Source organism: Panonychus citri, unplaced genomic scaffold (assembly GCF_014898815.1).
Source record: "Panonychus citri isolate SS breed McGregor unplaced genomic scaffold, ASM1489881v1 Contig00119, whole genome shotgun sequence".
Lineage (NCBI taxonomy): Eukaryota > Metazoa > Arthropoda > Arachnida > Trombidiformes > Tetranychidae > Panonychus > Panonychus citri.
This window is the reverse complement of record NW_026515524.1, coordinates 49,664-74,728: the sequence shown is the minus strand read 5'-3', so window position 1 is coordinate 74,728 and position 25,065 is coordinate 49,664. Positions and strand designations below refer to the sequence as shown.

At 31.8% G+C, this 25,065-nt stretch overlaps 5 protein-coding genes across 8 annotated transcripts; 1 reads left to right on the top strand and 4 right to left on the bottom strand.

The window, feature by feature from the left end:
- Positions 1-10,759: 10,759 nt before the first annotated feature.
- LOC128390373 (TATA-box-binding protein-like 1) lies at positions 10,760-11,251 on the bottom strand. The gene has a single exon (XM_053350085.1). The coding sequence runs from the start codon at positions 11,249-11,251 to the stop codon at positions 10,760-10,762; it is 492 nt and encodes a 163-aa protein (XP_053206060.1).
- Positions 11,252-11,716: 465 nt separating this feature from the next.
- Positions 11,717-12,757, bottom strand: LOC128390407 (uncharacterized). Its single transcript, XM_053350120.1, has 4 exons — positions 12,622-12,757; positions 12,432-12,549; positions 12,204-12,337; positions 11,717-12,138 (listed from the first exon to the last, which is right to left on the bottom strand). The coding sequence occupies exons 1-4, from the start codon at positions 12,698-12,700 to the stop codon at positions 11,717-11,719; spliced, it is 753 nt and encodes a 250-aa protein (XP_053206095.1). The 5' UTR covers positions 12,701-12,757.
- A 692-nt stretch (positions 12,758-13,449) lies between these two features.
- LOC128390406 (transmembrane protein 245-like) lies at positions 13,450-18,405 on the bottom strand. Of its 3 annotated transcripts, none has more exons than XM_053350118.1 (8): positions 18,272-18,405; positions 15,453-16,883; positions 15,279-15,383; positions 14,767-15,192; positions 14,562-14,684; positions 14,243-14,492; positions 13,996-14,170; positions 13,450-13,911 (listed from the first exon to the last, which is right to left on the bottom strand). In XM_053350118.1, the coding sequence occupies exons 2-8, from the start codon at positions 16,860-16,862 to the stop codon at positions 13,695-13,697; spliced, it is 2,706 nt and encodes a 901-aa protein (XP_053206093.1). In that variant the 5' UTR covers positions 16,863-16,883; positions 18,272-18,405; the 3' UTR covers positions 13,450-13,694. The 3 variants fall into 3 exon arrangements, with proteins under 3 accessions (XP_053206093.1, XP_053206091.1, XP_053206092.1); XM_053350116.1 differs by lacking the exon at positions 18,272-18,405 and adding an exon at positions 17,023-17,277 and having other exon boundaries at positions 15,453-16,941; XM_053350117.1 differs by lacking the exon at positions 18,272-18,405 and adding an exon at positions 17,023-17,277.
- Positions 18,342-19,734, bottom strand: LOC128390409 (60S ribosomal protein L13a-like). Its single transcript, XM_053350121.1, has 5 exons — positions 19,578-19,734; positions 19,420-19,492; positions 19,144-19,209; positions 18,789-19,036; positions 18,342-18,597 (listed from the first exon to the last, which is right to left on the bottom strand). Exons 1-5 carry the CDS (start codon positions 19,596-19,598, stop codon positions 18,388-18,390), a joined length of 618 nt encoding a protein of 205 aa, XP_053206096.1. The 5' UTR covers positions 19,599-19,734; the 3' UTR covers positions 18,342-18,387.
- Positions 19,735-19,835: 101 nt separating this feature from the next.
- On the top strand, positions 19,836-24,953 carry LOC128390405 (uncharacterized). 2 transcript variants are annotated; one of them, XM_053350115.1, is made up of 5 exons: positions 19,836-20,296; positions 21,005-21,189; positions 21,372-21,730; positions 21,846-23,237; positions 23,342-24,953. In XM_053350115.1, exons 2-5 carry the CDS (start codon positions 21,066-21,068, stop codon positions 24,383-24,385), a joined length of 2,919 nt encoding a protein of 972 aa, XP_053206090.1. In that variant the 5' UTR covers positions 19,836-20,296; positions 21,005-21,065; the 3' UTR covers positions 24,386-24,953. The 2 variants fall into 2 exon arrangements, with proteins under 2 accessions (XP_053206090.1, XP_053206089.1); XM_053350114.1 differs by lacking the exon at positions 19,836-20,296 and adding an exon at positions 20,370-20,838.
- The last annotated feature ends 112 nt before the right edge of the window (positions 24,954-25,065 follow it).

The following is a 25,065-nucleotide window of genomic DNA, read 5'->3' as shown; positions in this document are numbered from 1 at the left end:
CAGCCCTCATTCGCTAGTATAATTGGGGTAACGTTCATTAAAGGCTTACAAGATAACCTTTTAGAAAACCTCAACCCCGATAATAATCCAATTTGGGTGATAATAGACGATTTAATGGACGAATCATCGAAAAGTCAATTAATCAGTCAACTTTTCACCAAAGGATCTCATCATCAAAACATATCAGTTATTCTTCTTGTCCAAAACTTTTTCAATAAAGGCAAAGAGATGAGAACTATAACCTTGAACGCTCATTATATAGTCATGTTTAAGAACCCACGTGATAAAACAGTTATTCAACATCTAGCCCGTCAGATGTTTCCCAACAAAGTCAAATCATTTGTTCAAGTGTTTGAAAAAGTGACAGAAAAGCCCTACTCATACTTGTTTATTGATTGTAAACCTGATACAATTGAACAGTTGAGATTGTTATCAAATATTTGGTCCTCACCTATTGATGTTTACCTTATATAAAGTCATCAAGCTTAACAACATTACAATAAATCACCAAGATGGAAGTCTATCTTTCAAACTATTCGAAAATATTGAATAAAATTGAATATAAAATTCATCTTGTTGGTAAAATCAAAGCAGGAGAGAAATGGAACTTCCAAGTCGTGATAGAAACTTATTCGACTGAAACCCATTCACCTCACAATTCAAAAGTTTCGCAAAAAATCCCATTCAAAGTGTTCAATAAAGTCCGAACGTTTCTTCTAGATCATTATCAAGAAAAGATTGGAGACGACATCGAACATCAATTTCGTAGAAATGGTGTATTATCATTCTCACACAAAAATATCAATTATATTTGGACGGCTGATCTACAATCCGTTGTCATGAGCAGAGACATTGATGATAAATTCATGAAAGCCTTACGAAAGTGTAACCACCCTTTCAGAGGTGTTCATAAAGAGAATGTTACTATATGGAATGATAAAATTACGGACCGTAAAGATTTGGGGACTACAAATATACCTGTTGAGAAATTTACAACCTCTAATGGTGATGAATTTTCAATATTTGTCAATACAGCCACTTCAACAGAAGAAGATAGGTGGTATATAAAAATTGAAATACGATTGATAACAAAAAGCCAAAATCATCCTGGTGGAAGTATTAAAGTTCACCCGATCGACTTTTTAGCCTTGAGAGACTACTTCATTCAATATAAAAAAGAACCCAGTTCTTTAGCTCCATTTTCCACACCAACTGGAAAAGCAGCCATTATTGTTGTCGACGAAAAACAAAAACTGATTGTGGATTTTGATGGTCAAATCTTGACTTTTGATGAAGAAACAATAAATCTAATAACTAAAGGTGAATATTTATACAAGTTGGACCACATTTTCTCAGAATTTAACCACGAATTGACTCCTCAACCAATCTATAGATGGTGGTTCAATAATGGAGTATTCATAATTGACAATATTATATATCAAAGTTCATTAATATAAAGTCAATCAACTTCCATAAATTCAATCAATATGACAATTGAAGGTGTCATCAGGTGTTTACCTGAACTTTCAAGGATAGCAAACGCTAAATCATTAAACGAACAACGATCTTTAATTTTAAACTCACCAACTTGTATAATTTACGCAATCAGTGAAATCTGTCGAAACATTTTAAACGGTACAATACACCTTTCAGAAACTGAAAAGGCCATTCTTACAAAGTACAAGAGCTCTCTTAGAGATTTAGCCCAAAAACAAGTAAATCTTGATAAAAGAAAAAAGAAAATAAATCAAATCGGAGGTGCACTTCCGGCTTTATTAATACCTGCTATAACATTACTTGGAACTATTATTGCCAACAAAATATGAACGCTTACACGAAAATGATACTTATTCCAGAAGATGAGTACAACAAGCTCAAGTCATCCACAAGAGATAAAATATCCTACATTTTGGACAGACCTTTACCACCTCAAATGATTGAAAATCAAGTCAACCGTCACTTAGATAGCCAACAATCTATGACACCACTTATCACACAACCAATCACACAAATAACACCCAGCGATTCAATTGATGAATACAAGGACTTTGACTCAGCAGATTTTTCATGGGATCCAGCTGTAATAGGTGTAACTCCTAAACGTCCACCTATTCTTCAACAATTGAAGGACAAATACACCCCAAGAGGAAGAGTTATCAACTCAAGTCAAAAACCAATTCCAGGGTCTAATATTAATACTGTGATGCAGTATCTAGAAAGTGATGATGTCGGATCGGGCCCTTCTGGCTATAAAACTATCGCTCGCGCCTTACAAAATATTGGTGAAGAAGCTGTTGTTGTTAATCCAAAAGGTAGAGAAGCAATGACTCCAAGTGAGGCGTTGAAAGAACTTTTACATAAAGCTGAAGAAAGACAAAAAACAAGATTCCAAAGTGGAAAAGGATGGAGCTCAATAAAGAAATTTTAGATTCAATCTATTATAATCCTAGCCAAGCCGCTAGTTTTAGTTCTCCTAGACAATTATATCTTGAAGCAAAAAAATTAAACAATAAAATTACTCAAAAACAAGTAAATGATTGGCTTAAATCATCTGAAACTTATCAATTATTTAAACAAACTAGAAGAAACTTTCCGAGATTGAAAACACTAACAATTGAAATCGATGAACAGTGGCAAGCTGACCTTCTCGATGTATCTTGGTTCGCTAAATTCAACGAACAAGTACGTTATCTTTTGGTTGTTATTGATATATTTAGCCGGTACGCCTGGGTTAAACCATTAAAAGATAAAAGTAGTCAGTCCGTTACAATGGCAATGAGAAAGATTCTCAGAGCAGGAAGAGTTCCTCAAAAGCTTCAAACAGATCAAGGAAAAGAGTTTAAAAACTTTTTATTTAAAAATCTGATGAATGAGTTTAAAATAAACTTTTTCACAACCACAGATGACGCAGTTAAATGCGCAGTTGTTGAAAGGTTCAACAGAACTTTACGTAGTAGGATGAATCGTTTCATGTATTTTAAAGGTAATTTTAGGTATTTAGATAATCTACAAGAAATTGTTGATGGATATAATAAAAGTTATCATCGTATCATCAAATCATCACCAAATGATGTGAAAGAAGATAATCAAGCCTCAATTATTCTAAACCAACGAGAAAAACATGAGAAAAATGTAAAAGACAAATTTACTAATAAGGAATTTGTTAGAATAGCGAAAAAGAAGAAAATTTTGAGAAAGGTACCACTCTAATTGGACAAATGAAATTTTTAGGATAGTGAGTCGTAAAAACTCACGACGTATATATACAAGCTGCAAGATATTGAAGGTAATGATATAACGTCAATATTTTACCCTGATGAACTAAGTGCAGTAGATTATATAAAGAAACCTGAGATTGATATTAAAATAATCAAAAAAAGAGGACGTCCTCCAAATGTCAAACGTAAACCAGGTAGACCACGTAAAAATGAACAACAACAAATTAAAAGAAAACCTGGCCGTCCACCAAAGCTCAGACCAACCGAGTCAACTCGAGGAAAAGCTGGTCGTCCCCCCAAAACAAGAAAAACAGATGATCAAGTCAAAAGAAAACCTGGACGCCCAAGAAAAAGAGGTGTTTCATCCAGAAAATAAGTTTCAATTGGTACTACTTTCTTCTGAAGACTCGGATGGAGACGCTAGTTTCTTTACAAACAATTTAAATAGACCAATCAAACTTGATGGTGATTGGACAGTTGAGTTGAGTGATATCATCATACCATGTGTTGATGATGATGATGATTATGAAAATGAGCGAATAATTTTAGCTACTACTGACTGTACAAACGCTGAGAATAATGGTGACGTCATAGCCATTTTCAATAACTATTCTACATGGATTCCTACCCCATTCCAATTAGACAAAGGGTCAATACTCAATTTCTGGATCATGTATCATTGAGAATACAATACATTGATGGAAGAGCCGTTAAAATACCAAAGAATGAGATGGCCGCAGTCTTAACATTTATCAAGTTGGAAAAAGTAAAAACCAACTGGAGGTTCAAAAGTAAATCAACGTTCCAAATAATAAGCTGTCTATTGACACTAACAATGAGCCTTCCTCAATTAAAACCATCTTTCTTAATCTTTGAAACAATATAAAGACTTTATCAATAAATTAATTTATACAAAAAAAATGGATTCCTTTAATGACTCAATTCAAATTGACCTTGTATCAAATGCTAGTTTGAATACTTATCCTTCTAATACTTTATCTTCATTTACTAATGATTTACACAAACCAATTAGACTTGAAGGTGAGGAAGTAGCTCTTATCGATTTTTCATCCAACATCAATTGAAAATGACCAAAATAAAATAGTCCACATATCAATAACACGTGATATTGGTGGTTTAGTTAGAACGAAAAAGATTCCTTTCGAATATAAGATTAATGAAAAAATAGAAGATATTATCAGTAGATTAAATAAAAAGCTAAAAGACATGAATATAAGTTACTTGGCTGATCCAACAGATTCTTTCAATGTTTCATCCAAAACTTCTCCAAAATTTAAACCAATCAAGATTGAAAAAGAAAAGATAAGAAATAGATATACTATATCACCAGGCTCCCTAGAAGGTTCTGGAATGTTTGATGAAGAGGAAATTGAGTTTTTACCGATATTTGATGATCCACAGTTTCTTAGATGTTTGGGATTTGATCATGTTAAATACGCAACTGAAGCTTTAAAGTTTATCCCCATCACTTCAGATTATGCACCAACTGATCCTTCACTTATCAATCTCCTTTTTGTGTATACTGATATTGTTAGAGAACATCATGTCGGTGACTCAATGTCAAATTGTTTACGAGCTATTCCTCTACGAGCTGGCGATGACGCAATGATATCTAGTCACGTTTTTCCTAATCCATATTATTTTCCAATCCGATATGGAGACATAAAAAACATTTCAATACTTTTGACTGACGAGACGGGAACCCCAATGAAATTTGTTAGGGGAAGAACTTATGTTACATTACATTTTCGAAGACGATTATATAAAGCGTCATTCAACTGAAAATGATGAATTTCAATCATGAATCGTAAAAAATATTGTCCGGGTGAATGTAACTTCAAGAGTTACTATGAAACTCAAGCAGGTGGTGGAATAACGGATATAAATGTATTTAGAGGCTCACCATATCAAAGAGGATATGGTATTGGATCTCTATTTGCTCGATTTGGGATACCCGTTTTAAAGTTCTTAGGAAAACATTTGTTGAGTACGGGTGTAGCTGTCGGTTCAGATATTCTAGCTAAAAGAAACGCAAAAGAAGCGTTTAAAGATAGGGCTAAACAAGGGGCTAAAACCGCCGCTAAAGAAGCTTTAGAGAAAATTTCTCAAAAAATTGATCAATCTGGGAAAGGTCTATATAAAGTAAAGAAAAAGAGAAAGAGAACAAGAAAAGATATTTTCACATAATGGACTATCTTCATTTCTCGTCTGTTCCCGCTACAAAAAGTGAGCTTGAACTCTTTCATATTCCTCCCACCCAAACTGCTATTGAATCATATTATGAGGTTGAATATAGGCCAAGTTCGACATTGGATAATGCAAAAAATATTGACATTACTATTCCAGCCTCTGATGATTTTACAGACTTGGCAGAAACAATGGTTTACATTCGATTAAGTTTGAAAACATCTACTGACACTGAAATTGATGTATCAAAGGTCAACATTTGTGATGGATTTGCCACAACACTTTTGAACAAATTGATTTTTATCTAGGTTCTATAAACATTGGTCAAACAATCTATATCCTTACCAAGCTTGTATTGAAGATTTACTTTTGGATTCCCATCAAAATCGATGTTAGCAGGTTGGGATACTGCTGATAATAGAAAAGAACGTAAAAAGTCCTTTGATTTCTACTTTAGATTACATATTCCAATGTGTACTCAGGATAATCTTTTACTCAATGGTGTCCCCATCCTCGTCAAAATGAATAGAGCTAATCAACAGTTTGGTCTTCTGAAAACTACACCTGGAGTTGGAGAATCAGCTATTAATTATAAATTAACTATTCAAGAGTTGGCTATTGTTATTCGACGAGTCAAATTATTTAGTAATGTTAGTGTTGGACTTCAGGAAGCTCTTGAAAAGGCTTCAGCCAAATACTTTGTTACTCGAAATGATATGAAGAGTTTCATTATTCCAAAGTCCAATTCATCAATTAGTTTTGAAAGTGTTTACAATGGGATATTACCTAGACGAATGATTATTGGTTTCGTTAAAGATGATAATATCAATGGAAACAGTTCTGACGGTCCCTTTAAATTTGGAAATCAAGGAATTAAAACAATATCATGTGCTGTCAATGGGAACTTAATTCCTACTAATAACTACAATCCTGATTATGATAGTAACTTGTATATGAAAGAGTTTATTGGACTCTATAGATTTATCAATCAACATGAGGGAGTTCCAATGTGTACAATAACATATAAAGAATTTAAAGATACATTTTGTCTATACGCTTTTGATCTCTCTCCGGATGTTTCACTTGGTGGTGAAACTGGAACCCTTAGTCTATTGAAAAGAGGGAATATAAAGATTGAAGTCAAATTCAAAGAAGCTACTCCTTCACCAATTCATATGATTGTTTTTGCTCAATTTGATAATCTGATAGAAATTGATAAATACAGAAACGTATCTATTGATTGGTAATGGCTTTAACAAATTGGGATATTCACAAATATATGAAGAAGAATATTTACTTTGGAGGTGTTTTTCCTATCGATCATTTACCACTAACATTGATAGCTAAACCAAGATCATTTATTGTAAATCTTGATGAAAGCTGGAAGCCGGGTAGTCACTGGGTTGTAATTTATTTTCCTGTCAATGGACCAGCTTACTATTTTGATTCTTATGGTCGTTACCCACCACCATCAATTATCACTTTCATGGAGAGGAATTCCAAATTTGGTTGGAAATATAATATAAAGAAACTACAAGGTGATCTTTCAGTTAGATGTGGTTACTATTGTATCGTATTTCTCAAATTCACGCCTAACTATCAATCATTTTTTGAAAAGTTTTATGAATGTAATAATGATGACAAATTGTTCAAGTATTTGTGAAATAATTTGTATTTTATTAATAATTTTAATAACATATTTTCTTCTTATTTTAAAATATATTTTTGTAAAGAGTTCTGAGAACATTACATTATTTTAATAAAGGTTTTTTAAATTTAAATCAAAGTCTCCATATTTATTTTATAATTTCCATACGCGTATGTTTCAATTGGGTTGATAGCCCACCGTTTATCATCCAAAGGTGATAAGCTAACCTTTTCAGTCGACACAGCATAGATTTGATGCTCCTTACTTTGAAGTCGATGCATTGTATGACGATAAGTAGTGTAATCATATAAACATGAAAAGAAATGGTTATATTTGATTTGTTGTTTCAACACTACTCGTTGAACCCCCTTGGCAGTCTTTTTTTCACCTTCATCACTTTTAATCAAGTACATCTTAGGTTTAATGGCTATTACTTCGTGTATTGGTTTTCCATTCATCTCATCCTTGAGGTAACCAAGCATCTTTTTATGACAATCTGACTGAAGAGGATGATTTTTCGGGTAATCACAAAAGTCCATAATATCCTTAAAGTTGATTAAATCATGAGTGAAGTTGTTTGTTTGAATATGGTAGATGAATGAATCGGTATCAGTGTAGATTAGTTTTATCTTGTTTCCATAGTAAGATTTGAACGTATCATAATGAAGCTGATACATTTTGAGCTTTGCGTACTCAAGAACGGTGAAGCCAAAATGGATTGGTTTATCCAATACAACAGAATTATTTCTTAGCTTACAAATAGCTTTATTTTCATCAAGAATCATGAATAATAATTTTGTTAGTTTTTGTATTTTTTTCCTTGACATTGGTATCTCAACTTTTGAATGTTTCCTCTTGTCTTCTATACTCTTACCATATAAAGAGTTTACCATCAATTTATATAAATCTTTTTCGAATGAGTTCTTGGCTTGTTGACGTTTATTTGTACACATCATAATATAAGGCTCCAACCAAGCTGTTTCAATAAATTCAATAGCTCGATGAACTTTGGTTAGAATTAATCCTTTTTCCAGATAGTATTTCAAGTTTTTGTAGTATATAATATATTTTTTTATCCATCAAGTTTGGTATGAGTTTCTCTGTGGCCACTCTTTACGACCAATTTCACCCATTAGTTGTAAAATATGAGTTTGATGAGGACTCAACTTATCTTCGTGGATGGTCAACTTCTCAACAGCTAATGGATAATCATCATGCCAATCGTGTAGATGAGTTGGGTATTCAAGATCAACCTCTAATATATATCCTTTATCTTCATCACCATTTTTAATCTTGATGATCATCTCATCGAAATCTTCGACCCATTTAAAGTTGTATGTTGGTAGTTTACGAGCCAACGCCCACCCATAAAGATTATTCACATCGAGGTATGTGATGTAAGAATGAGGTTCCTCTGGTCGATAACCAGGGACCAATGGATTATTAGCCTTAACATGATGAGTCATTGCACAGGAAATACCACCACGTATACCATTTTCAATCATTGTGATCATATCAATATCACTAAGTAATTCCAATCCAGCGTTAGTCATCCGTAAGGCTGAATCCCATGATAAACTCGGAATTGAAATGTAATGAGCTGGATCTAATTGAAATTCTTTTAAACAACTATCTCTAAAGCTTTCAAAGATAGCGGCGAGAAGGATAACGTCTACTTTGAGATAAATATCTTGAAATTCACCAAGATTTTTACAGCTGAATTCATTCCAAATTGATTGTAATCGTAGATAGATTTCATCACTTATTGTTGAATTTGTTAATGATGAATGAAACTTATCAATTGGTGGTAATTCAGTATCGTCAAACTTGGACCAATCATCAATGTACTGTATGGTAATGCTCCTTTTTTCATTAGATTATTTATCTTATCACTTGGGAACATTTGTGATAAGAATCTCACTTTTGTTTGTTCGTCAAGATTAGAAGCTAATGAATCGAGACTTGAAGCTAAAAACGCATATGAATCGATGAAAATGAAGCTTCTATAGATGGCTGAATATTTTCCATTGTATTGGGTATAACTGAAACTTTTGAAACATTGTTTCTATTCATTGCTTGAACTAAAATGTGTCCATCAAAGTTTTTAAGATTGTGAAAAACGACTGGTATTTTACCATCCCAATGAATTTCGAGGTTACACCAAGAATGAGCAGCTCCTCTCAATTGTCCGGATAGATGATTATGGTCTCTTACTTTTTTTTGATTAGGTTCAAACCTTTGTTTACATATCCAACAATATGGTTCATTTTGGATTTGGATATCTTGTTCAATAGTTGTAACCAATGGCTTAATATTGTTTGAAAAGATTTGTTGAACTAGAAATGGTAAACGATTTAACTCATCAAAAAATATTGCCGCTGTATTGGTTCCTCGATAAAATTTTGAGTAAATGATTTCTCCCATCCAATTTACACAGACGAATCCGAAGCTAGATGGTATGTGCTTTTGATATTCAAAAGTATTGGAGATAATGTCGTTGTCTATTGTTTTGGCTAATGTTTCAAAATCAGCGTAAACAATAAACGGATACTTTTCCAAAGCCTTGAACTTTATAAATCCTATTTTTGTATTGGGCTGTGGGAGGAGAACCAGTTGTTTGGATTGACACGTTTGTTGATGCGATAGAAACTTATCAATGTTGGAAAAACCTTGAAGACACTTGTGACATCGCTTCAATGATTTCCCATTGGCTGTGTTGATTAAACGATCAAAGTTTTTGATGTAGTAGTAATGTTCTTCATGAAGAAATAAGTTGATAATTTTGTTGAATTGGAATTTTGATAGTTGAAGTGGAATGATAAACTTTTCATCATAGTCCAATGAATAAATATTGATTGAAGATTTGTGTACTTTTTCGAATTTTGGAATCTCAGAAACTTTCACAACACCTTTGAAATCATAGTACTTGTCAAGATACTTTTTATATTTACTGACTTTGTGTGCGTTTTTCACTTGTGGGTATAACCCCATCAACACGCTGTAGATGAAACAATTTCTTTCACAGTTTGGTGAGATTAGGGCTTTTTTGTTATGAATCCAATCTGGTAATTTTTGTTTATAACAACCACCAGAATCGGGACGGTATTTTGCAACACGTATTTCAATTGTAGAGATTTCATCTATGGCCCATCCACTCCCTTTATTTGTAAATGAATCGATTGTTGCATTTATTTCAACTTGACACTCATTTAAAATATCCATTGAATTCCATGGAGTTGTTATAGTTTTCATAGATGAACAAATATAAGACGTTGTTGAATTTCCATTATTTGGTTTCACGAAATGAATGAATACACAGATTTGAAATTTGAAACATTTTAGTTTCTCATTAATATAGAAAAAAAGGTTTTCAATTGTGCTACGATGATCATTGAATAATTCATCCAGGTCATTGTATGTTAGATTATTTCGTTTATAGATCACCAAAAATTGTTTGAAAGCACTAATCACCAAAACAAAGGGATCAAAGTCAGCTAGACCAAAAATTTCCTTAGACTGACATCGGATTCTATGGTCATCGTAGTTTGATTCAATGAAGAATGTTCGTTTACACTCACTACATTTGTATTTGGTAGAACAATTATAACAATATTTTCTCTTGGATAGTCTATTACACTTGTTACAAGAATACATTTTAATCAATCTGATCCAGTTTTTGATCCTTTTATATTAGTGGTAAACTCTTGAGAAACTCGTTGAAAAAGGGAGCTATCTCTTCAACTGCTTTGAATCCAGTTAGGTTAACTTTCCTAGAACGGAAGAGAGTTGCAACATGTTTCCGTTTCCGGTAGATAATACCAGGAAATAGTTCAGGCTCCCATGAAAAGTTCTCGTTATTATAAACGTCCTTGAAGTTAATTTCCGGTAGTATTGAAGCTGTAGCTGTGATGTTTACAATTCTTGATGAAATTATATTGATATCCGGTAAGTTCCGATGTATTACTTGTTCCGCTTCAAGAAGTGACTTTACTCCTGTTATATTGATTTTTGTTGAATGATATATTAGAAGACATGATTTATCATCTCTTAGTACTATTCCAGAAAATTTACATGGGTCATATTCACCATAATCACTTGGATTCAACTTTTTATCAAGAATACATGAGATCACAACATTAACCACTTCCGGTTCAGTCGATAATGTTTTATAATCCATATTGAACATTATACTCAATTTGAATATTAATATAATTATTTAAATTTCTTATATAGAAAGTAATTATTTGAAAACCTCTGACACGTAGTCGTGACCTTTAACTAAATAGAAAAGAGAAAAAAGAAAGAGAAAAAGAAAGAGAAAAAAGAAAGGGAAAAAAGAAAGAGGTGGTGAAATTCTCGTTTAAAAGAAAGAAAGAGGAAAAAAAGGGGGCAGAGAGACTTTTATAACTACTTTAAACAATTATCTTTTATTGAACAAGAATCCAAATCAAATTGATCATCAAAGTTAATCACGAGATTAAAATGATTGATTGATTTAACTTTTTTTTTACAGAATAGAAAATAATTAACTTTATTGATTTATCTTTGATTAATTCACTTGAAGTCAAACAATTTAGAAATCAAGTAAAGTATTAGATATACTTTACATTGAAGAATTGAAATTAAATTAAGTTAATTGTTGTTAACTTGCAAGTTTACTAATAATTGACAAAACTGATTCAACTAGAGGTGTTTCTTTGGTATCAATTGCTGATGAATAATTGTCTTCCAACAATTTAACTGAATCAACGGCTTTCTCAAGGCAAACCTTGAATGAAGGAAATGAACCACAAATTAAGTCCAACGTGTCTCCTAATGAAGCTTCAATTAGATTGTAAAAGTATTTGGGTAAGTTAATTGTTGGATCATCTTTACACTTAATCTGTGGCAGATTAACCAATAAACTTTCAGAAATGTTTCGAGCTGTACAACAAAAAGCTGAATGAACTTTATCCTGAGAGATTTTTTCCTTAATCACAATCAATGAATTAAGAAAAATTGATTCTTGTTTATGAAGAGCCTCTTTGAACGATTGATCCATACAAGAATAAGTCTCGATGATTTCTGTAAGTAATAAGAACAATTAACTATTGATTTTTTTCTGTTTCTTTTCTAATTAATTAACTCACTTGTTCCATTTCCATCACAGATTTGTTTCACTGGTTTTCGGGTTCCTTTCGCTACGATTGAAATGACCTGCGATTGGAATCGAGGTAAACATTTAGCGTAAATATTGGCCTTTTTAAGAACTTCTTTCGATGGTCTAGAAAAGAACAAAGTTAATTAAATTGTGTTTCTCATTAATTTGGTTAATTGGTTTGTTGTTTTCGATTGGAAATTGAATATTAATACAATACCGGCAGAAAAGATCTCGATTTTCAGTTGAATTGGGAAACAATGGATTCGGCTTCATGTGAAGTACATCTTTAATTAGTGAATCTAATTCATCCCCTAAGGCTTTACATCGAGTATCATCTGTGACAATTAAGAGAAAAGAAGAGAGAATTTAATTTACAAGAGTTAATTTAATTGTTGAGATCAACGTACTTTGAGCAGACACACTGATCGTTGTTGAGAATACAATTAAAATGGTAATGATAATTACTCTTTTAAAGGTGATGATCATTTTGTGATTTAATTTACATATAATACGAGTTTAATTGTTAATGGAAAACTAAATTAAATTGGAAACAAGGTGAACACTAAGGTATGTAATTAACTTTTCGATTTCTTGTCAAATTGGATAAGCAAATTAAGGAAAAAGAGACAAGTGAAAATATAAAACTTATTCGTTGTTATTACTTTCGAGTTTGTTAGAACTATGGAATTAATTTCTAATCGAATCGAACATTTTATTCTTTTATATCGAATTTTAATCATCCAATTAAATTTTTATTAATTAACTAGGGAGGGAAGAGAGAGATGACCAACAATTCATCTTCATTTACCTTGATTAACTTTAGTAATTAAAGTAAATTGTTGTTTACTTTATTTTGTTTCTCATTGTTGTTGTATTTTCATCTCAAAGTTAATTGTTAAAAATAAATTGTGATAAGAATTAAACTCAACCCATTGGAATTGTTTCACTTAACTAAATTAAGAGATTCTGTTACTCCGAATATCGATTTGTTGTTGTTTATCTTAATTTCTTATTCAATTAAAATAAATTGTTAACCTTGGGATGTTTCAAAGACCTGTTTTTTAATCTTAATCTTGTTTACTTTGATTATTTCTGGTTGATTGTTCACAATTAATTGATGATGATCACGTCGAAAACAAACCAGACACAACAATTACTTATAAGATAAACTGGAGATTAATTAATTATTTGGAGAAAATTAAATGTTTAACAATAATCTAAGAGTATTTGAATGATTAATATACAATCAATGAAGATTTTATTATTTAAATTAGACAATTAAATTTAGTTATTTGCGAATAATTAATCTTTAGAGTCTCATCAATCACAATAGATAAATTGATTGCACGTTTACAATTGAATGAAAATCAATTGATCGCATATTAAATGGACGATGGTGATGAACAATGAACAAATATTTACACTCCCAGTTAATTAGTTTCTTTGGTGACTATAATTTTCTTGGTAAACAATCAGCATTTTACAAATTGACGGTTGTATTTCCCCGTTTAAGTGGTGGCCTTAGTCGAGTTTGATTGATTGAGTTTTTGATTGAACTTTCAGCCATTATCGAAGTGTAAAGTTTAGCCGCTACGAAGAGACAGCAAAGTATCATTGGTCCAAAAAAAGCGCCCGAAAATCCAAGATAAAATACCCCACCAGCAATCGCCAACCCGGTAAGGTAAGGATGTCCCCCGCTGTGTTAATTGCAAGATAATTGTAAACAATCAGTAAATTGTAATTCACGAGAAAATGAATTCAACAAAGAAAAAGATAATTACCCTTTAATATCACTGTAAATCGCAGAGTCAACAAAGTAAGAAGGTAGAATAGCAAAGAATGACATTAACAGTGAACGACCTCCAAGATCGTGAATTAAATAGAGCTCGAGAACAGCGGGTATCGAAGCCCAATAAGCACCAATAAATGGTACAGCACCGAAAAGAGCGGCTAAAACTAAGTAACGAAGAAAATAATCAATAACCAAATTCGATAGGAATAAAGTTTACGTCCAAAAGAAAATTTTACCTGAAGGTATGTATATAATACGAACTTCGAAGAGAGTATGAATTAACCAAGTATAAAGGCCATAAAATACGGTCATTTTAAAGGAAGCGGCGAAAACACTATTAACTGATTCTTCGACTGCTAAACCAAATTTATTTAAATAATTTCCACCACGATCAATGTTGGGTAAAAATCTTCCAACCAATTCAACAGGTTTGTATTCATCGCCACTGGAACAGAGTAAATAAAAAAGTGATGTGGCAAAAACGATCTAAAAAATGAAAGAAAAATAAACGTCAACAATTAACAATTGAAATGGAAAAAAATTAAAGATATTTACAAAATTAAGACAACAATTAAGAATTGCTGTACTTCCACTAAGAATCATCGAGAGTACTGCGGTAATAACGGTAAAGAAAAGGGTGAAATTTGATTTCAATAAAACCCAAACAGAATCAAATATCTGTGGAAATTTAAAGAGAGAAAAAAAAATTAGAAACTTAATTGTTATGGAAAATTTTTCCTTCCAATTGATTGATACTCACGGAAAGAACTGTATCTAAATTTTCCTTGAGTAGATTAGCACAAAGAACTAAATCTAAAGTTTTCAAAGCGGCAAATAAACGATTCCAACTGTAAGTTTCAAAGGATCTATTTCCTAATCCAGTTAGACTTGAATTAGTGTTTCTAATTAACCATTGATGGTAAACTCGATCCCAAACCTCGAGTAATTGTTTCTCAACTAGAATAGTTGTATTTGAATTTTCACTTCCCGTTTCCAAAGTATTACGGATTGACTTTTGAAGCCATTGACGACCATAAATGTAAGCATTGTTAATCATCTCATCGAAAACATTTTGACTAATTAGATCACTGGAAGGAAAACCTGAAGCCAATTGTGAATTGTTTGCTAGTGTTGAGTTAACAACATTTCCCATTAACTCAACTAGGCAAGCACTTTCATGGTAGATCTTGAATAAACAACAGAATTAATTAATGACAACCAAATGTAAACAATCAACCGATCGATGTAAAGATAAAGGAAAATGTTCAATACCTGGACAGCAAGAAAAGCGACAGCAAAGAGGACACCAAATATCATAACGAATATTGTCAAAAGGCTACAAATCGTATCAATTGAGTCCAATAAAAAACCAGCGAGCTAATTGATAGAAAGAGAAATTAGTAATTACTAATATGAGAGAGAGAGAGAGAGTTTTTCAATACTTACAGTTGAATCTCCTAACATGTAATAGTGATGAAATCCAGTGAGAATTGAATTATGTAGGAATGAAAATTGGCCTTCGAGAAAGTTACTAATTGATGAGATCCAATTTGCGATGATTTCATTTCCATTGATTTTCCTCCAAACCCATGAAATGGTGAACAAAAATATTGGAACAGGAGTCAAGTAAAGTAATTCTGGTCTTAACCAAATTTGAGCAAGAAGGCAACTCCAAAAGACTGAATATAAATACGAATTACTAAGCTTGAAATTAGAAATTGATTTGTCCCGATCCTCATTTAATACTCGATGCAAATTTACTGGTGGTATTGCTTTTAAACTACTGGCATCAGTTGTTGACAATGATTCTGGTTCAGTTGATTCAGTTTGATCTGATTCAGTTTTACCAATCAAATCACTTGGGATCAATGGATTTGGTGTTGGAACTTTTGAGTGAATATCTTCTGAATTAGATTGACTTTCATTGTCTACAGATGAGTTGTCATCGTCTTCAATTGATTCTTGTGGTGATGACTGTGAACTTGTTGATTCTACATGAGGAGTTGGAAGAAGACATTGAATACAATTCCAAATGAAAAGTATTGAACGCATCAATGGGACTGGAAATCTTTTGTAAACAGAATCGGGAACATCTTCATCAAGGCCATTTTTTGATTGGAAAAACAGACTAGCACCAATTCCAGTTAATGTGATCAAAGTGAATGTTATGAAAACCAAAACACCAAATGTACCCAATAGACTGAGAATTTTGAAAATTATCAGGAAAAAGGTGAAAGGAAATATAGTATTTGAAGCTTTTTGGACCAAATTGTTAGTAGAAAATAGATTCATCAAGAGTTGACATAAAATCAGAGTACTCAGGATAAAAGCATTACAGGAATCAACCAAATTGGTTGCCAATCGGATCAAGCTGTTAATCGCCCATGTTGATAGTGAGAATAATGAATGAGTGAAGGAGAAGTAAAATAAACTTAGATGGACAATTAGAAGAACAACAAAAATAAAGACCAATAATTTGTAATAATGTTGGACAATCTTGGCAACCGTATTGACGACAAAATTAACCAACGTTAAAGGCATTTTAACCACGGAAATACTAATCGGTCGTTTGGTGTCATCTGTTAACCACCAACGGGAGAATCGAGTTAATTTACGTTTAAATGGATGGAGAACGGACCCGATAAGTGTCGCCCATAACAATGGCGATAGAAAAGGCTGAAGGACAAGGTAAACAGCGGCGACCGATGAGAGCACAAACAAAATGAATAGAATCGCAATCGTATTGTAAAAAGCTTGTTTCAAGGCCTTTTCGTTTCCTTCCGTGATCAAATTGAAAACATCGTTAAAAGGTGATATGAGTCGGGAAACACCAGGACCTCCAACAGTTCTGACCATTGTTTAAACGGTTCTAATAACCTAATTGAATAACTAATGTTAATTAACTATTGAGAAGACACTTAGTAAATCATGTTACCTGTTAGAAAAGAAAACACAATAAAAACTAATCAGAAATGTTACTCTAAATCGAATAAGTTGAAAATAAATAATTACTCACCTTAGAAACAGTTTGAGGTTAATTGAGAATCAATTACAACATTAATTGTCAAAATTAACTAAAAATAGATTCATAGTGAGTTATTATTAACACAGATACAGATTGAGATGAGATTCCGTTGGCAATTAAACTGTTTCGTATTGATGATTTAGGATTTTTATTTATTGTAAACATTACATCAATTAACTGCAAACTTAATCTGGTGATACAATTAATCAAGTTCTAAATCTATCACCAGATATTATCTAATTTTATCTAATTAATAGAAATAGAAACAAGAAGCTTTTAATTTTCATGTTTTCTTTTCAAATCGAAATCACCTGAAGACAAAAAAGGAGAAAAAAAATTTTACCGCGAATTTTAATTGAAACGAGAAAAGAAAACTAATCAAACAATTTAAGTTAATTTCTCTAATTATCAAGTCAACAATTAAACTATTATTCTCTGATTTATGATACAGAACAAAAGTTGTAACTTTCAATTGAAAAAGTATCAATTTCTTTTAAAATATTCATAATGTTTACTTTTAATTAGAAACACTCGGTATCCTGATTGTTGGGATAATTCAAGTTTTCTCATTGATTAATTTGGTAATTTGTTAATTTACTGGCACACACAATGGTCAATATTTTACAAATTGTTCCAGTTAATTGTTTGTTGCCATGAATTTGAAACAATTGGCTAAAGTTTACCTGCAACAATTATCTTCAAATGAGAAAAGTGATCAAGTGGAAAATGATTCTGATCAAATGGAAGATAAATTTTCAATTCCTTCCGAGTTGATCAATTTAATTGCTGAAGATAGAAGTGATTTAGATCAACAGATGATTAGTGCCGATCAATCTTCCATTGGAAATGATAATCGTTTTATTAAGCAACTTTTTCTTTTTTGGTTACTCTCAACTACCATTTTGATCATCATTTGGTATGGAATCAATTTAATCAAAGATGAAAGTGAATATCGTAATCAATTACAATCAACTTCCAATGGATGGAGAGCAACTTTAACTCATGTGATTAGGAAAATAGTGAAAAAAGATGGAACCAAAAGAGGAGAAAATATTGGAATCATTGAGGATGATCAAAGTGATGTAGAAGAGGAGCTTTTGTTTGATAGAAGAAAATTGAAGAAACTGGTGAGTCAAAAAAAATGATTCTTTTTGACTAATTGTCATCATAATTGTATAAAAAAATGACGAAATAATCTCCAGGGTGAGAAAATATTTTCGTAATTCAAATTAAAACTTACACGTGGAAAAATATATAGATATATATTTGTATTTAAATTTGATGAACTTTTTATCATGATGATTAACTCATTTTCGTGTGAAAAAAAGTTTAATTTCCACAAATTTGACAAAATTCTTATACAGCATAACCATAAGAAGCTACAATATCGTTTAGAGGTTTCAACTTAGCGGCTAACATTTCTTTAGCCTGTGTACGTATTTTGGCTTCAGCCTTAACTTTCTTGTATCTGACTAAAGAACGTGCTTTTCGTCGGGCTTCAAGAGTCTCAACGAGTCCTTGATATTTCCATCCAACTTCATGTGATAATCTACCGAGGGCACAGAACTGTAGAGATAAGGAAAGAGAAGAAAAGAAAACGTGTCAGAAAGCAAACAAAAATATAGAAAATTTTGATGACAAAGAAATATGAAATCAGGTTTTAAATTTGATATCACTGTTCATCTAATGTAGATAAGGTTAATATTGAGTCATCATTTTAAAGAGAGAAAAATATTTCAACGATTATTTGAACTTACCTTTCGACCTGAAGCTAGCCTTAAAACTCTCAACGCTGATGGAACAACCATTTTTTTCTGTTTGTCAAAAGGTGGAGGGCAACCTTCATGTGCTTTAAGCTTTAATAAAGCATTATAACCTCGCTTAGTTTTATGAGGTAGCATACCTCGGACAGTTCGCCAGAAGATTTTACTAGGAGCCCGGAAATGGAAAGGTCCACGTTTTGGGTTGACATTACACCTTTTACGGAGGAAAGATAAATATTTTACTAAAATAAAGAGAAGAGAAAAGAAAAGTTAGAAAAATATATACCATAAATAATCGGATCAAAGTTAGAAGCAAAAGAAAAATAGGATCGACAGCACAAATACTCACATTTATTTCGGTAAAATGAACCGGAAATGTTAATAGCTTCACATCTAACAACAGTGACTTTTTGACCTGCAAAGAAGGAAAAAAAAATAGAAGAGAAAATTCATTAGAAATCGAACAAAAAAATTCTTCTCCAAATGTTTAAGATACAGTTTCAGATGGTAGTGCATGGTTCTTGAACAGGTCTAATCAGGGTTGATCAGTGTTTTGGGAATTTCTCATCATAGTAATAATAATATTGAAACACTAAAAAACAATTAAAACAAATTAAAAACATACCTTGTAAAAGTGATTTAGCTACAACAGCGGCAAGTCTACCCAATAGGTGACCCTTACCATCAATAAGAAGAGGCTAAGGAAATCAAACACAGAAGAGAAAACCAAATCATATTAATTTAAAATCTCATCAAGACACACAATTAGTTGATCTAAATTACCTTTTCTTTGAATCCAGGCATTGTAATTACACACAATTAAATTAATCAAAATAAGAAAAAAACACCAACTAAAGAATGTGCCTGATCACAATTCCAAGTGAAAGAAGGAAACGGAAACATACAAATGAGAAAACCGAATTGAGGGAAAATCTTCTAAGTGCGAATTGTAAAAGAGAAAAGAAAAAAAAATTTTCTTTTCCATTTTCTCATTAACTCGACTCTTTATTATTTTTATCTTCTCTTTATAAACTTTTTCCTTTTCTAATTAACAAACTAAACAATTAATTTATTCTTCTTTTTTATTTTCTAACAACTAATTAATTAGAATTTATCTGTAACCTGATCTTTAATTTATTCTCAACATAGTGACCATTAAGTTTCTATTTTTGTTTCTCTCTGTAAAAACTTAACCCTTGACAACAGAAAATATGATCTTCTGGGTTTGATGAACTTATTGTTTTCATCAAATGTTTATCATTAAAACAAATCAATTTTTAACAGTCGATTAATTACATTGAACTATTTGTTGACAAGTTTAAAGTGATCATAATTTTGACAGACAATTTGGTGACAGTTGATGGTCATTATTTGGTTTTTTTTCGTCTCCCATTTCCAAATTGTGATCTGGTTTCTATCACTTTCTTTGGCTCTCATCTTGGATATGGATTCAATAAGCTAATACATTTAAAGACAATCATGTGTTAAATTGATTACCCTATGTGAGTGATTTAATTAATTTCTCCAAGTTTAAAATTTCCATCTCAATGATATCTTAATTTGGATCATTGGCAAATTGATCGGCAATAATTTTTTCTCCATCCCAATGGTTACAGTGAATTTAATGCGTATCAATTTTCCAAGTGATTTAAACCCAGTTAATTGATCAAATTTTAACCATATTTGATTTGCTTCAATCTATTGTTTTAACAAGAAAAAGGCATTAATGGTGAGCGATTAAAAGCATTTCCAATCATGTTCATGTTGGCAAAAAGAAATCAGTTTTACCGCCAAACTCAATGATTCCTCTTTTCTTCCTGTTCAATCATATGTTTGAATCAGAAGAAAATATTTCTACAAGTCAAAATATTTACCTTCATTTTCCTGTTATTGATATACTTTAATGAATATTGATCTCTATTGGAATGTTTAATTTAATTAATCCCATTTTTTGAGTGTTCATTTTCTTGGTTATCATTTATCACCAATCAATTTAATCCATAAATCATGGTTTTCGCTTTTGGATTGTAAAAATTTGCCCTTTGTAAGCTTCTTAAATCTAATATTTCACTTGACTTGGTTTCTTTTCATGTCGTTGTCATTTCTTCCTTTTTTGTTTGTGTTGTTTTTTATCGCCAAATCAAAAGCGATCAATTGTTATCAACTGTGTTTGATTTTTAATTTTTTGCTTCTTTTTGCCCTCTTTCCAGTTATTCCATCATCACCATTTTCTCGCTTCTCTTTGCTTGTTGATTCCATTGAGACCAAGCTATGGATCAAATAAAGTCTTCTATTCAAAATGGTCCACCACCTCATGAGAATTTACCTCCACCTCTGCTATTAATTAATAATCAAAATTCTGTTGACGTTATTGAGACGAAAAAACAATCATCGGGTATGTTTTTTATTCATTTTAAGGCTTAATCAATTGATAATCTTTAAATCAGTTTATCTGGTTTGTCAAATTTACATACAAGCAAAGTGAAAATATTTTCCTATTTCTTTCCCTATTCTTTCCATTGTTTATTATTATTTTTAAACTAATTGAATTTTCTATCCTGCTCTCTTTCTCTTTAGATGAAATTCTAGAACCAGAAATTGACGATGTTGCTCCGTCTGAACCCCCTGCTCGTGGACTTGAATTAATGTACAAAGTAGCTGAAGAACTTGCCACTCGAATCGCTGACGAGAAAAGATATGAAGGAATAATCAAGCCATGTTCTGTTAGAATATTAAGAATCTCCGATGTATCTAAATATAGAGTGATTAGAGATCCAGAAATGATTAAGCAAGAAAAGATGACCGATGAAGAATCTAATAACCATCATGAAGATATGCAAATAGACTGTTATGACTCTTCAGATGATGAAGAGGAAATGATTGTACCACCGGCAGAAAAAGACTTGGAAAAAAGTAGTCAATTGAATGAAGAAACGGTAACCTTCTTCCTAAAAAATTCTTACACCTCAATTGTACCTTAAAATTTTCGTCTAATTAATTGAATCCTTTTGTCTTGGATTTTTTTTCCTTTTTCTTTCTAATTTCTATTAGATTTCATTCTTCTGTATATTCTGCCATGAGAAAAACATCCAAGGAAAATCGAGTGCATTTGATCATTACCAGTCTCACATGGATTATTATCCATTCAAATGTACTCAATGTTTGGAAGTGACAACTAATTTAAAAAATTTATTTATCCATTATCGAAAAGATCATAGTGAAGAAAAGACTGCTACGTTTAAGAAAAGATTAATGCCTTGGATTACCGAATGGATTGATGATTTTCTGAAATCTCAAGTATCCACAAGTCGTGGTAGATTTGCCCAACCTCGGCCCTATTGTCCAGTCTGCGAGTCAAGTGAAAAAAAGGAAGATATCATCTTGTTACCACCTAATTTAATTCAACCCCGGAAACATTTAATGCATGTATACAAACACCTTTGTTATGAACCCTACGTTTGCGGGATATGTCAGAAAGCAGGGAAAAAGTTTACCATCACTGATTTTGATGATCGAGCTTATGAACATATATTGAAAAATCATCCTGAAGCTGAAAATGAATTGCTGGCCAAAGTTTTCCTTAAATCAAGGTACATTAAACCTCTGGAAGGTTATATTATACATTATTTAACATCAGCTGGAGTTTCAACTAAACGTCGAGTACCTGAAAAGATTCCCAATTTTGCTAGAAATAAATTTAAAGCCAAACACGAGAGCAAAGAGAAACAAAATACAGATAAAGACAATAATCGATCTACTACATTGGGTGATCTTTTTAATCAATCATCATCCAGTTTAAATAATCAATCTGATACCAGTTTTCAGGTAATTGGTCAAAAATCTGATAACCTAACTAATCTAACTAATCAAACCAAAGCCAATCCAAATGTTACTGCAACACCTCATCAAATGAGTAAAACACCTCCAATTATTCACAAACCTGCCACAATGTTGACCACATCTAATAGTTTGTTACTCTCACCTTCAAAAGGACCTTTTCCACAATTTACAACTCTTGGAATTAATAATTTACCTATTTCAAACTGTTATACAGTTTCCAAAATCAGCATTTTACCCAAAAATGGAGTCAATTCAACGCAACCCATTTACCTTCCTAGTTATCAACAACCAAATGTTATTCAACTACCTTGTGGTCAATTAATGGTCCGAAATAATAATAATCCACCATCTACTCCCGTTCTCGTTCCTACTTGTACATCGACTACTACTGCTACTACTTCGACTATTATTCCAACTCAGAACAAACTTTTTCATCAATCAAACGGGATTGTTTCTTTACTTGCAAGTCCTCCGTCGATTCTGAGACGACCATCAATATCTCCACCAAAACAAGATTCTCTTAATCAAAATGGACCATTTCAGATTCAAGTTTCTCCTGATATTGGAAGCTTTATTGGAAATGATATTCAAAATAAACTTAAGGTATTCATATCGTTTTCTTTGTTCGATTTAAATTCTTACTTCAATTGCTCTATTCTCTGTTTTAATGATACATTTCTTCTCTATTTTTGCCTTTAATCTCATAGAAAAATGACGAATTTGAAAAAAGAAGATATTTCTGTATGTTCTGTAAAGAAATGATCCAATTCGATTCATTCAATGATGGTCTAATTCATTTGTGTAAACATCTCGATTACAAGCCTGTTAATTGTTTACTCTGTGGTGATAAATTTGAAGACTTGGACACAATCATGGAACATTTTCTCAAATGTCATTCTCATGATAAAGTTTGTCAAGATAGTAATGAATGTGAACCTTTGCTCTACTTTATCAATCGAGATGGACAAACAGAAAAATGGGTTGAACAATTTTTCCAATTCCAAGTTTCTGGTGAATTTGATAGAATAGTGAATGTTGATTGTGCAGCATATTGTTGCATCTGTAAAGAAATGCAAAGAATTCTATATAAACGTATTCCAAGTCGACTAACGCGAAATTATCAAACAACATTATCACCTCCAGTTGAAGTAGTTCGTCAACATCTTAATCTTCACATCAACTATCGTCCATATGAATGTTATTTATGTTGCAAAGCTGGTAACCAGGTTAGATTTGCTTCTGTTGGAGATACTGCTCTTAAACACTTGAAAACCCATGGATTTTCACCAATCGATTCTGCTTTTCTCAAAGAATTTTTCCACCACAAACCAATACTAGAATTGGAAAATTTTGTCAAAAATTATCTAATTACAGAATTTTATCCCTACTCAAATACCATTGGATATGGAAATAGGACTCAAACCAGTAAACAACCAACATCTTTCACATTAAATGGTTTTCAAAATCAAAAAAATTATTCAAGATCACCGGATGACATTGTATCTAAGGGTCTCTTCAACAACAATACTAATGGATCAATTTCACCTCTTTTACCACCACAACCACAACCACAACCACAACCATCACCTCAACTTTATGATCTTAAAAGATTTGCTGGAGCATCTTATGCCTGTTATCATTGTAAACTAACCATTATCGGAATTCAGGAACTTGTCACACATTGTAAAACAATTCATCCCAATCTTTCAATTTCATCTTATTGTTTAAACAATTTAAATGGTTCAGAATAATTGGTTTACTCATGTTTCCATAATCTAAACAGTGAAATCAACTTTATCATCTTATATTAATGAACACACGAGTATTATTAGTTTAGGTTATGAAAGTAAAACAAACTTTTCATTTAAGATTTTTAAGATATGATCAAACATCTAATGAGAATCTAAATCATACAAAGTGCCTCAAAAACATCACACAAACTCACCTACTAATCTGTTAACAGTTTAATTTTCTCATCTATTTAAATTCACCTCAATTCATTTCTTATCTGTTTGGAGCCTGATAATAAGATGGAAGCTTAATCATCAACAAATCCACTAAAAGGAAATCGATTGTTTCTTTCCAGATAATTGAAAGAAAACAAATGAATGATAAAAAACTAATCAACATTTTCTAAGCAAAAAACTTCAATTCCCTTCACCATTCATTTTAATTTCTGACATTCGGACTCCTGCAACATGACTACAGATTATCATTGCTACTTAAAGACAAACTAATTCCTCACTTCTATTAATATTTATAATTCTTGTAAATGATGTACATTTATACTTGTATTAACAAAGTTGTTTTCCTAATTGATTACAGTCATACCTCTCTTAATTTTATTGTTTTAAGCCATTACAGCAAGCCTCCGAAGGCTTTACTATCTGAAAAGATAGTATCAAGAGTGAGTACAACTCTTTGAGGGAAG

Bases quoted from the DNA above. Each gene is read 5' to 3' on its own strand.
- LOC128390373 (XM_053350085.1), bottom strand. From the start codon at position 11,251: ATGGATTATAAAACATTATCGACTGAACCGGAAGTGGTTAATGTTGTG.
- LOC128390407 (XM_053350120.1), bottom strand. From the start codon at position 12,700: ATGATCATCACCTTTAAAAGAGTAATTATCATTACCATTTTAATTGTA. The intron at 12,338-12,431 runs GTATTGTATTAA...GTTCTTTTCTAG, and splicing joins AATCGAGATCTTTTCTGCCG to ACCATCGAAAGAAGTTCTTA. The intron at 12,139-12,203 runs GTGAGTTAATTA...TATTACTTACAG, and splicing joins CTGTGATGGAAATGGAACAA to AAATCATCGAGACTTATTCT.
- LOC128390406 (XM_053350118.1), bottom strand. From the start codon at position 16,862: ATGGTCAGAACTGTTGGAGGTCCTGGTGTTTCCCGACTCATATCACCT. The intron at 14,685-14,766 runs GTGAGTATCAAT...AAATTTCCACAG, and splicing joins ATTTAGATACAGTTCTTTCC to ATATTTGATTCTGTTTGGGT. The intron at 14,493-14,561 runs GTAAATATCTTT...TTCATTTTTTAG, and splicing joins TTAATTGTTGTCTTAATTTT to ATCGTTTTTGCCACATCACT.
- LOC128390409 (XM_053350121.1), bottom strand. From the start codon at position 19,598: ATGCCTGGATTCAAAGAAAAG. The intron at 19,493-19,577 runs GTAATTTAGATC...TGATTTCCTTAG, and splicing joins TGCCTGGATTCAAAGAAAAG to CCTCTTCTTATTGATGGTAA. The intron at 18,598-18,788 runs GTAAGTTCAAAT...TTATCTCTACAG, and splicing joins GGCTAGCTTCAGGTCGAAAG to TTCTGTGCCCTCGGTAGATT.
- LOC128390405 (XM_053350115.1), top strand. From the start codon at position 21,066: ATGGATCAAATAAAGTCTTCTATTCAAAATGGTCCACCACCTCATGAG. The intron at 21,731-21,845 runs GTAACCTTCTTC...AATTTCTATTAG, and splicing joins GTCAATTGAATGAAGAAACG to ATTTCATTCTTCTGTATATT. The intron at 23,238-23,341 runs GTATTCATATCG...TTAATCTCATAG, and splicing joins ATATTCAAAATAAACTTAAG to AAAAATGACGAATTTGAAAA.